This window comes from Myotis brandtii, unplaced genomic scaffold (genome assembly GCF_000412655.1).
Source record: "Myotis brandtii unplaced genomic scaffold, ASM41265v1 scaffold161, whole genome shotgun sequence".
Lineage (NCBI taxonomy): Eukaryota > Metazoa > Chordata > Mammalia > Chiroptera > Vespertilionidae > Myotis > Myotis brandtii.
The window spans coordinates 725609-738354 of record NW_005355881.1 but is presented as its reverse complement, the minus strand read 5'-3'; the positions used below and the strand labels follow the sequence as shown (position 1 = coordinate 738354).

At 50.3% G+C, this 12746-nt stretch overlaps 1 protein-coding gene across 6 annotated transcripts in view; it reads left to right on the top strand.

The window, feature by feature from the left end:
• Window positions 1-12746, top strand: part of SLC13A3 (solute carrier family 13 (sodium-dependent dicarboxylate transporter), member 3) — a 76162-nt gene extending 63416 nt beyond the window's left edge. For 5 of the 6 annotated variants that reach the window (XM_005862168.2, XM_005862166.2, XM_014536366.1 and 2 more), the window contains 3 exons: window positions 5455-5616; window positions 8336-8473; window positions 11023-12746. In XM_005862168.2, coding sequence (XP_005862230.1) covers window positions 5455-5616; window positions 8336-8473; window positions 11023-11202 — 480 coding nt within the window. In that variant the 3' untranslated portion in view covers window positions 11203-12746. Of the gene's footprint in view, window positions 1-5454; window positions 5617-6125; window positions 6399-8335; window positions 8474-11022 lie in introns of those variants that run through there. The other variant, XM_014536367.1, reaches the window with a different exon arrangement.

Here is a 12746-nt window from a genome sequence, read left to right as displayed (position 1 = left end):
GCAGGAAGCAGCTGATCAATGGTTCTCTCTCATCATTGATGTTTCCGTCTCTCCCTCTCCCTTCCTCTCTGAAATCAATAAAAACATATTAAAACACACACACACACACACACACACACACACACACACACACACGGATTCCATCTCATAGAGTTGTTGCAATTATTAAGTGAGCCTATTCGTATGGAGAACTTAGAGCATAGCCAACATAGCTGGTTATTATGAGGGATGTTGGGGAAGAGGGGAATTCAGGATCAAGGATGACACAGAGGTTCTCACCCCGAGCAACTCTGTGGAAATAGATGTTTACTGAGATGCACCTATTCTGACCCCGAGGGAGGAGGCACAGGGTGACCCCACACCCCAGAGGCTTCTCTGAGCTCAGAGCTCTCTCAGTGGGGGCTGGGCTGCAGGACCGCTGAGCATGCTGGGAGGCCAGTCTGGCCCCTGGCCCGGCCCCAGGCAGCAGGCTGGGATTTCTGTTCAAGGAGGGCTTTGTGTAGCAGCTGCCCCTTTCCCCCAGCTCCTGCTGGTTCCATTCCCTCCCCAGGCAGCACAGCCTGCCCCGGAGGGACCAGAATGCCCACGGCACTTCCTGCTCCCTCGTCCCTGCCCAGTGCCCTTGCCAGGCCACAGTGGCCTCCTGTGGCTCAGAGGCCCTTGGATGGGACCCAGGGTGAGTCTGGCTGTGTGGACTCCACATGCTGGCTCCGCAGGGTTGGAATCAGATCCCAGGGCTTACTCTGAACTTGGGCAACTCGCTTACACTTACTGAGTGTTCTCACCAGCTTTCTCCTGCTTCAGACTAAATCCATGGCGCCCCCTGTATTTAGACTCCAGGCTGAAGGCTCCCACTGGCCTACACACAAGTCCCATCAGCTCCCATCTGTCTCCTCTCATCCGCTCCACGCCAGTCCCACTGCCTCCTCAGCGTTCCTCAGCCACACCATGTTCATTCGCACCCAGGACCTCCGGATGGCTTTCTCCCCACCGATTCCCCTCCCCCGCTGAGATCTCAGGGTCCTCACCCTTCAGGTCTCAGCTCCAAGGTCACCACCACAGAAGGGGCCTCCCGGCCAGTGTATCTAAAGAAGTCTCCCCACCAACACAGCCCCTCACCCTCTTACCACTCTGCTCACACTGCGTCTGCCCCTCAGTGGATCCCGGTCATTTGTTTGTTTACAGGTGTCTCTCTTGCTAGAATATAAGCTCTGCGAGGGCAAGAATCATATCTGTCTTATCCGCGTGTCCCCTGCTCACTGAATACACACTAGCTGGACAGGACCTAGCAGATGGGCGGTTTTGAGGACTGATGACAAGATGGATGTATGGAAAGTGCCCAGAGAGGGGTGATGCATACCCACATGGTGCTAACACGGGGGCCACTATCAACCTCACACTCTTGTTGTTACTATAATCTTACTGTCCCATGGATAAAAACCTGGCCTGATCCTGGCACCTTTGTGTGTAGTCTTTTAGTCTCCACCACAACAAACTTCTCTACAAATATATTCAGGGGATTGAGGCTCCATCCCTCAGAGCAGAGTAGACACATGGTCTTCTTCCCCGTCCCTCATTTCCTGCCGGAGAGGATGTTTGTTGTCATTGTTAGTTTAATTGGAGAAGTAGCCACTGAAGTGCTTACCAGCCAGACTGTGAGCTCAAAATTCCAATCCTGGGGCAAGTCATCTGACCTAATTGGCAAATCACATCTTCTTGGTGCCCCAGTTTCTTCAACCACGAAAATGGAGAGAATTCTACTCCTTACCTCCTGGGGTTGCCATGAAGATTAAATACGTTAATGTTCGCAAAATGCTGACAAGTGAGCCCAGTACAGAGTAAACACTATAAGTGTTGTTAAGTAAAATAACTAAAAATAAATCACATCCAGGGCTTACTATGACACCAGAACTATTTCTACGAGTGCTTGTTTAATCCTTACCACAGCCCCTTGAAGAAATCGAGGGCCAGAGTGGTACCCTGGTATGAATGTTCACCTCATGTATGCAGCCTTCTCTTGTTTCTTTCTTTCTTTCTTTTTTTTTTTAAATATATTTTATTGATTTTTACAGAGAGGAAGGGAGAGGGATAGAGAGTTAGAAACATCGATGAGAGAGAAACATCGACCAGCTGCCTCCTGCACACTCCCTACTGGGGATGTGCCTGCAACCAAGGTACATGCCCTTGACCAGAATCGAACCTGGGACCTTTCAGTCCGCAGGCCGACGCTCTATCCACTTAGCCAAACTGGTTAGGGCTTGTTTCTTTCTTTTAATCAAATTCACTGGCTCTGTCTACCTAAGAATTATTATACAGAGTTGCACACACACAGCTGAACCTACTATGTTCTATGAGTGTTATAAGAGATTTTCAAGGGTGTTTTCCATTGAGGTTTCAACGTTAAGCATTTCACTTAGACCAGTGGTTCTCAACCGTGGCTGCACATTAGAATCACCTGGGAATCTTTTTAAAATCCTGATTTCTGGGCCCCATCCTCCGGAAATTCTGTTTCTTTGTTACTAATGTTGTGGCCCCATCCCATAACAAAGAAACAGAATTTCCGGAGGATGAGGCCCAGAAATCAGGATTTTAAAAAGATTCCCAGGTGATTCTAATGTGCAGCCAAGGTTGAGAACCACTGACTTAGACCATAACACCCTCCTTGTAAGATGCGACCCTACTATTATCACAGAGATCTAGAAGAGGGCCTGGTGGAAGCAGGACAGGAGGAGGAAGAGGGGAGCACCGTCCTGCCTGCTCAGCCTCCCTTCCCATCCTGCAACGTGACCTCAGGCCCCTCTTGGCATTTCCGAGGATCGTAAAGAACACAGCTTGACAACCACTGCGCTGGGTGATTTCTGAGTGTTCTGCCACCTCTGGCATCTCCTGACTTGGTGCTACTAATGACAGCTGGCATGCCCTGGGCATAGATGCCCAAGCCCTTCACTAAATGCTTTATGGATGAGCTCTTTTTCTTCCAATAATAACCATCTGGGACAAGTACTGTTATATCCCCATTTTACAGATAAGGACATTGAGGCACAGAGAGGTTAAGTTACTTGGCCAGGATGACACAGCGAGAAAGGATTAAGATGGAGAACAGACTTAGTCTCACTCCAGAGCCCTTTCTCCTCGCCCTCTGGCCTTTCCGCTTTGACCTTGCCTATTGCTGATCCCAGAGTCCCTGGGACACTGCGGGGCTTTGTGGTTCCGATGAAACAGAGCTTCTGATTCCGAGGGGACTGGGAGTGGTGGGCAGGTGAGGCCCTTAGGAGTCCCCAAGAGAGCCCCAGGCAGCTGGAGGCTCTCCTCTCTCACGAAGCTGCCAGACCTCCCTGTGGCTATGGAGGCTGAGCCAAGGGTATGAGTGGCCGTTGGGACGTTGGCTGGAAGCCCGTCACCCAGAGGTCTGGCTACAGGGAAGTTCTTGACTTCTCATTCATCCAAGTCATTAATATTCCCTCTCTCCAGCCTCTTTCCGTTGAATGGCACACACTGCTGTCCATCTCTTTGCCAAAGCCGTGGCCTCTGGGAAAAACCAGCGGCCCATTTTTTTCTGTGAAGGGTGCCCGGGGCCAGGGGAGAAGCGGGGGCCTCGACGCTGCCATGTGCCATACTTTCTAGGCCATCAGACAAGCAGTGCAGATGTAAAAGAAACCTCAATTTTACACAGTCTCTTTCAAGGCAAGTTGTAGGGACACGTGTACTATTTTATTTATGGAAAAACAAGGCGCTGTGTTCTAGAATCCATCATGAAATTTTGAGTTCAGGATAAGCAGTAAATTTTCTATTAAACATAAAAGAAATGTGTATAGTTTCTTTGATAAAGCAGAGTGTATTGGTACCAGATGGCACGGGGTGATAAAAGAGCTGTGGTAGACATACACTTGATTCTAGATGGTAGGGGACTAACCCAACTCTGCCTTGGCCAACATCTAAGCCTATGGTTTTGTTATCTTTGTTAAAAACAAAAACAAAAAAACAACCTGCCAGACAAGACATTGTGGGGTTTTTTGAGATGTTGCTGCATGGCACCACCAGGGGGCAAAAGAGAGCACAAATTTTACATCTTCAGCTTTGCGGCTTTGGGGTCCTAATGAAGGTGTGCCAGCCTGCTAGTTTAGGATACATTTGATGATAGGAGGGAGTAGCTGGGGAGAGTATACATACTGTACACTTGTAAATGGAGTCATTCCCGGAAAAGTCCTGGAAAGAGCTGAGGATGATTCTGCAGTATAGACGACAGCATGGAGTCTGGGGCCAGGGAGGGAACCCTCTAACTCAGCGGTTCTCAACCTGTGGGTCGAGACCCCTTTGGGGGTCGAACGACCCTTTCACAGGGGTCGCCTAAGACCATCGGAAAACACACATATAATTACATATTGTTTTGTGATTAATCACTATGCTTTAATTATGTTCAATTTGTAACAATGAAATTGGGGGTCACCACAACATGAGGAACTGTATTAAAGGGTCGCGGCACCACTGCTCTAACTGGTCCTTTCTCTGTCCTGTTGGGCTCTGGTGAGCTCTGGGCATTGCCCTTCACTGAGCGGGGCCGTGGCAGACTGGTGTTCCCGAGGGAGCTTTGCAGGAGCACGTTAGCTCACAGAAGCGCATGGCCCTACGTGTGAAATGCATCCCAGCCATGACGTTTGGCGACTGTGGATGTCACAGAAACGTTGCCAGGCTCACATTGCTCCTCCGTGATGCAGGGACAAGTGTCCACATGGGATGGTTGGGAGGACTCAGGGAGCTAAGGCATGCCGGTGTCTCGCACCCTATAGAGCCACATTGATGGTGATTGTTATGATAATGAATAATACAGTGTTAACCGTTAATATTTGTGTGATCATTGTAATAAACTTCCTTTTTATTGGTCATAAATATCTACTATTTGTAATCATCTTGACAGTGTCATATTTAATAGATACTTGATACATGTTTTATATGACATGTGATATAGAGTATATCTTCTATATATTATACATTTGATGCATATTAATATATAACAATCACAAGGTTAATGTTTTGTGCAACATTTATGTTCATATCATTTTAATTCATTACTGTCATTGGAGGAATGAGGAGATTTATCATGGAGGACCCAAGTCCCCTCTCCCATTCAAGTTGGAGCTTAGGGTGCTAGACCCAAGTGAATTGTCTAGAGAACCAAATGGGTTAGTTGAGGATCCAACTAAGGCTTTGAGTCCCGGGCCTATAGCGTACGAAACAGAGAAGAGCTCAAGAAGCAGAGATGCTCATTCAATCCAGGCTCCATGTGTGACCTCGGACATGTCACTAACCGCGCTGACCCTCAGACTCCCCATCTACGAAGGGATCGTTGTCATCATTGTGATTGATCCTAACCCTCCCCCCTGGGCCAGCCCTCAGGGGTGGCACTGGGGTGGGCTGGGTGTGAAGAGGTGCCCTCGCCCCTCCCTCCCCCCGCAGCAGTCCGGGCTGTCGTTGTGGATCAGCGATCAGCTGCACCCGCTGGAGAACGTGTCTCCCGCGCTGGCCGTCTTCATCATCACCTGCGTCGTCATCTTCTTCACCGAGTTTGCCAGCAACACGGCCACCATCATCATCTTCCTGCCCGTCATGTCAGAGCTGGTGAGGGCCCTTCTGGGAATGAGGGGGAGGCAAGGAGGAGCACCTGTCCCTCCAACCACCCAGGTCAGAAACCTCTCCCCTGCTGGCGGGGTCTCCCGCAGGCAGCCCCAGGAGTCACTGCTCTCTTCCAAAATGTGTGAATGTGGCAGAACCCAGATTCAAAAAAAATACTGTGGAGTTTTTTTCTTTAAAAAAATGCATAATCAAAGTAAATATTTTTAAAGTGACCAAATGCCCTTCTTTGGAAAGTTTTCTAGGAAGATATAATTTCCAGGTTTGGATTAAGCAGAAGTAGAAAGTCTGACTAGTCCAATAACCACAGGAGGAACTCTGATGATAGCAAAGCTCTAGCCTCCCTGTAAACCCGGGCTCCTTGGCACCACTGACGTGTGGGGTAAGTGGTGGGGACAGCCTTGTGCACAGCAGAGTGTTTAGCGGCACCCCTAGCCCCTACCTGCTAGATACCAATAGCGCCCCATCTCAATCGTGACCATCACAAATGTGTTCAGACATTGCCAAGTGTCGCCGGGAGGGATACTCATCCCCTGCGGAGAACTACTGCTTTAAAGGTCACCAGTCCTGGAGGGCTGGCGAGGTGAGAGCTGGAGCCTTCAAGGAGCAGAGAGTTCTCAACTTGCCCAAAGCGTCCCGGAGCACAGACAGGCAGAGAAAGCCATCCCACCCACGTGTCAGGTTAGCAAGACCCCGGAACCAAACGCAAGCCAGGGGAGAAAAATGTCCTAACTCGACCTCGTGTGTAAATAAAGATGCAAATAGCAAAATGAATCCAGGATGATATGCTATGAACAACATATCACGGACAAGGAGAGTTTACACTTGAGATTTCAAACCTGATTATCCTGAGTTTTACATTTGAATAGATTAAAGGGGGGTTATTACCTCAGCGCAGCCCCACATCTAGGGAATTAAGTCCATGTTGCGAGTATATGCTTTGTATGCAAACAGTGACAGACCAGGCACTCCTCTGAACCACTTTGTTTTTCTTTGCTTATTTAGGCATCCTATATAATAAAAGGCTAATATGCAAATCGACCAAACGGCAGAACAACCGGTCGCTATAATGTGCACTGACCACCAGGGGGCAGACACTCAACACAGGAACTGCCCACTGGTGGTCAGTGCACCAGAATCCGGGCTCATGGCTGGCGAGCACAGCGGTGGTGGCAGGAGCCTCTCCTGCCTCTGCTGGCAACACTAAGGATGTCCAGCTAATGGCTTAGGCCCGCTCCCTGAGTTGAACATCCCCTGAGGGCTCCTAGACTGTGAGAGGATGCAGGCTGGGCTCAGGAACCCTCCCCCCCCCCCCCCCCGCCCCCAAGTGCACGAATTTCGTGCACCAGGCCTCTAGTCAATTATAATAGAGATCCTGCTGTATTCCCATACACAAGGAAACACTCTGTTCTTTGTCAATGACCGGAGAATATTCCATTAGGATCGATAGTTGTCGATTTGTTTAAGCACCTGCTTCCAGGCTTTGCTATTATCCAGCAAGGCTGCCTGGAACTTCTCCTGTCTGTGCACCTTGGATGACACCTGGAGATACTTGCAGCATTGATCCCTGGATGAAAGAGCCCGGACACTCACAGTTCTGTTAGATGTGGGTAAATTGCCCTCCAAAGTGAATGGGCCACTTTACACTGGCACCTGCCATGCGGGGTGGGGTCTCCCTCCCCTGGCTGAGTGTGATGGGATTGAATCAGGCCTTTTCCCGGGATCTGAGGGATATAGCCATTGAGAGAGATGGAGGGTGGGAGGGTGGGAGGGTGGGAGGGAAGAGGGATCTTAGAGCCTTTTACTGGAGAAGACACTAGCAAACGACACATTCTTCCAGATGGTGCTTATCATCAAAAGCAAAACATCTGACACACAAGGGGTTGATTTTAGCACCTTTTGAGAAAACATATATCCTCTAGGTTGCAAAAATTCCCTAGAGGGGCCCAAGATGTCCTACCTTAAAATAAAATGCTGGAGAAGTCATCGACAGGGATTGTAGGCGAATATGTCGTTGGAGAGAGGTGAAGAACCAGTGGCCCACTGACTGAGGCCAACCCACAGACACGTTTGACCCCCAGTCTTAGAAGTTTGGAAATGTTTGCCAACAGCTGCCATCTTGAGCTCTCCTTATCCCTGAAGTCCAGTGAGGCCCCAACCCAAGGGGCCCAGACTCCAACTGTTAGGACCAGGTAGAGGGCTTGTTATTGTAGAGCATCTGCTTCACCTGGGACCTTGTCAGACATGCAGATTCTTGGGGCCACCCCAGGCCTACTGAGTCAGCAGCTCTGGGTAAGTGGGGGCCAGCCCGCGGCGCTTTAACAAGCCTCCGGTGGCTCCTGCGGGCTCAGATCGGAGGAGTGTCCTAGGCACATCTCCCCAGCCCAGCCTCCCTGGTGACCCTGCAGTGCGGCCCCAGAATGTCACTAACCTTGAGAATGTCTTCTCCATCTCTCCCTTGGTCTGGCTCTCGCCTTCTGTCCGTTTCTGTGTATCATATCTCTCATTTCTGCCTGTTCGTATATCTGGTTTCTCATTGTCTCTACATCTGTCTTCTCATTTGTCTCGACTGCGCACTCTCACGCTGCCTTTCTCTATCCATGTGTCTTTGTCTCTCTTTCTGTCTCTAAATCTGTCTCCGTGTTGCTCTCCCTCCAACTGTCTCTACCTCTTATGTCTTGGTCTCACCACCCCCTCCGGAGCCCAGGCCATCCGCCTGAAAGTTCACCCCCTGTACCTGATGATCCCTGCCACCGTGGGCTGCTCCTACGCCTTCATGCTCCCGGTCTCGACGCCCCCCAACTCGATTGCCTTCGCCACTGGACACTTGCTGGTCAAAGACATGGTGAGCCTGGGCATTTTCTTCTTCTTCTTTTTTTAAAAAAATAAGTTTTTATTGATTTCAGAGAGAGAGGAATGACGAGAGAAATAGAAACATCCATGAGAGAGAAACATCAACATCAACATCAACCGGCTGCCTCCTGCATGCCCCCTGCTGGAGATGGAGCCCACAACCCAGGCACATGCCCTGGTGGGGAATTGAACCAGCGACCTCTTGGTGCTGGGTTGATGCTCAACCACTGAGCAACTCTGGCCAGGCAAATCTGGGCATTTTCTAGCAGAGCCCAGAGAGGTGGGTGGACACAGGTGGTGGGCTAGGCATCTGGGCAGGGCTCCTGCTCCCCCAGCCACCATCCCCCAATTTCTACATAAGTCATTCTGAGTGAGGCCAGGAAGATACATTTTAGCAAAAACTCTATGTTTAGACAACTTCCGGAAACACTGCTTAAGTGATTACTTTCCAAAGTTTGCTTTGGGGACAAGGGACTTTCCCCTCTCTGTTCTTGCTTGTTGGGCCAACTGCACTGTGCCCAGAATCTTTAGGGAAGAGAAATGCCAGTCCACACCCTGGGACTTGGGTGGCCTCAATGCCTGGCCAGCTGAGGAGTGTGACAGAAGCCCCCCGAGTTTGGGCGGGGGCGGGGGGTTCCAGCTTTCAGCAGGGCTCAACTATGGGGCAGTGTGTTCCCTCTTCCCCACGCTCCCTGCTAAACCGGCCCCTCCCACCCTCTCCCCTCCTCCTACCTCCTGCTGCCTCTTCTCCCTCCACCCCCACCTGGGCCTGGGGCATTTGGACGCTCAGAATGTAAATAACTCGTCCTAAACTGGTGCAACCCCAGGGGTGATGTGCTTAACCAGTTCAGGATGCTGGCTTCCAGGCTTGGGGACTCAGCAGGATGAGTGGCCAGAGAACCAGAGTGAGAGGCAGAAAGCGACCCAGAGCAGACAGAATGTAACACACAGGTGTGAATTAACTAAGTAACTCCAGTGGAACTAAGCAGGCATTTGAGCCAGGTTCCCAGGACCCTGGCAAGGGAAGACCCCGCCCTCCTCCCAGCTCCCACAAAGCTTTGGGCTCCTTCTAATCCTCCACACTTGTCAGGGGCTTTAAGACTCCCTAGAACAGAGGCAGCCAGCACAGCGGTTTCCTGGCCTATGCCCTTTCCATGAACCATCTGGGGAAATACTCATTTCACAATTTTACTAAATCAACTTACATTTTTTAAAAACTTAAATAAGAGCCCTGGACAGTGTTTCTCAGTGGTTGGAGCATCAGCCCACGCACCAAAAGGTCACACCTGGGTTAAATCAATTCCAGCCCAGGTTGGGGCAGCAAGTGAGAGGCAACCAATGGATGTGTCTCTCTCATCTCTCCTCTCTCTCTCTCTCTCTCTCTCTCTCTCTCTCTCTTTCTCTCTCTCCCCCCCTTTCTTCCCTTCCTTCCACGTTCTCTAAAAATCAATGACAAAAATCTCCTCAGATGAAGATTAGCAAAATCAAACAAACAAAAAACCTTAAATAACAGTATTTAAAAAGTTACCAATGTACATGTAAATGGAAAACCAGTAATGCATGCCATTGATGGCAAGTCTAAAAATAGATGCAAAAAGGGGGAAAAGCAAAATAATGAAATTCTCCCCAATTACAGTTGCCTGGAGAAGGGTCTTGTTAAAAAAAGAAAGTGGAAGCCTGGCAAGTGTGGCCCAGTGGTTGAGCATTAACCTAAGTCCAGGATTCCCGATCAGGGCACATGACTGGGTTGCGGGCTCAATCCCCAGTAGGGGGCGTGCAGGAGGCAGCCGATCAATGATTCTCTCTCATCGATATTTCTATCTCTCTCCCTCTCCTTTCCTCTCTGAAAGTAACAAAAATATATTTAAGAAAAAAGGGGGGGGGCAGTGGGAGAGGAGGAGAGAAGCGTTAAGGAAGGGCATGGTAGCCCCTAAAGCAGACTTGCTCTGAGGAAGCGATTTGAAGAGCAACCTGAAGGGAGTAATTTTCTCACGGCTGGATGCTAGGGAGGAGCAAACAGAAAACTGAGCTGGGAGACAGGTGTTTTCAGCCCACATTTGGACTGCATAGTATGAGAGTCAGCCTGGGGAGGGAGCAAGTGGGCAACTCTTTCCAGCTATTTAAAGAGGTAAACATTTCCAGGAGAAGAAATCTTCCCAATAAACAATTATAACCTTAATGGTTGCAGGGAGGGGGGCTGGGGAGGTAGAGGGGTGATTTAATGATCAAATCAGACTATTTTCAAGTTGTGTAGCCTTAGATAAGCCAACTTCTTGGAGCCTCATTTTCCTCTTCTGTCAAATATGAATAATAATAACAATAACCCTTATAGGGCTGCTTTCAGGGTTAAATGACCCTATGACAGCTGCATGGCACAGTACCTGTCCCCTGCAAGCCACTCAATGAATGAGGACATTTGAGGGACAGCCCAGGGTGTGTAAAGATGGGAGGGTCTTGGGCATCCACCGAGCTGGGTTTGGGTGAATGACTTCGGGGTTTTTCCATGTATACAATGGGCCTCGAGTCTGTGTTCTGTTTCAGGTGCGGACGGGCCTCCTGATGAACCTGCTCGGCATCATGATACTCAACATGGCCATCAATACTTGGGCACAGCCCATCTTCCAGCTGGGCTCCTTCCCGGACTGGGCCCAAGACCACTTAACCAATGTCACAGGAAAGCCACCCTCATCGGTGGCCAACGACACGTTACTTGCCCTCTGAGTCCTCCTTGGAGACTCTGGGCCGGGCCCTCCCAGAAGGCTTTACCAGTACCTGCTCTTAGGATCAGACAGGGTGATCGAGCAATTCTCTGTGATCCAGTAGGCAACAAGCAAGGGTAGCCTCCGGTGGTCCACTTGGGTCAACAAGTTCGTTACCTAGGACACCTTCTCCTCGCTCATGCCGTTCAGGACCCAGATATCTCCCAGATCTCAAGCTCCTTTATCTCTGAGCTGAAATGTGGTTAGGATGCAAGAGGGCCCAACTCCAGCAACAATAAATAAATCTAGAATTGCATTTGTCTTGAACAGTTGGGATGGGAATCTATCCATCCCCATGGGCACAGTGCACATTCCCCACTGACTACTGTAGGTGGCGCTCTGGACAGGCCATCTCGCCTTTAGGGGCCACCTTCCTTGGAGACCTGTCCCAGCTGCTCACAGCTGACACATGTTCAGTTCAGTGGGTGCCCGTTCTGCACCAGTTGTTTGACTATTTCCCCTATTGAAACCGAGCAGCCAGGGGAATTTTCAACCCATGGAGCCAGGGGGAAGGGGAGCAGGGGTCAGAAGGGACAGATGGCTTCCTGAGGACACGGAGACTTGCAGAGACTCCTTCCTGCTTCTCCCAGCTCCCAAGCACACCAGGGGAGTCCTAGAACCCCCGCTGACATCTCTACCCAAGCTGTTATGATTCTCCTGTTTAATCTGATTCACTGTGGCCATATTTCTGGAGTTGGGCCAAGCCGGGGCCCTGCCCTCTTGCAGGTGACTCATGGCTCCTCCAGCCAGAACCCACCTGCCTGTGGCCCGCAGAGGCCCGTGTGGCTGCTGGCTGCTGCTTGCTCAGCAGCTGGTTCCAATCCTACCCCAAGTGGCAAGCATGTTTGATTAGCAAAAGCCATATTTTCCAGGGAGAAGAGGAAGGTCAAGAGAGAAACTGGGGACTTGAAAAGGGCCAGGGTGACATGTCGCAAGCAGGCCAAGTATCACGATCCTCTTTACAGACAGGGACACTGAGACTTCCCGAGAGCCAGTGGCTGGCGGGCTCTCCTCGGGGATTCCATCACTGCTGGCTTCAAGCAGAAGTATCTGGGCATCTCCAGTGAACAACACAGTCCTGGCCCCTGCGGATGCTCAGCAAGTGTCTGTGGAATGAGTGGCCCAGCATTAGCATAGCACCGGCAAAGGCACCCCCGAAGGCCCCAGAGCCTCACCTCTCCCCTTCCTGCACCTCCGAGGGATGAGGTTCCCAGAGCAGCAGCCTGGGCCTGGAAGGCAGTCCCCAGAGACTGAACTCACCCTCAGTACAGCAGGAGTGAGTCATGGATGTTTCCCTGGAAGCCGGCTCCTTCCCAACTGAGTAGAATGTCAGTATTTAGTCACATTACAGCCCCGGGGGTGAGGAGTGGGGGAAGGTGTGTTCCCTGTGGGACAGGGCAGGAGAGAAGTTCATTCACAGAGAAACCCATGGAACTTATAACCAGATGAACCGTGATTTCAAGTACTTTTGATTGAAAATGCTATAAAATAAAGAATGTTAATCAA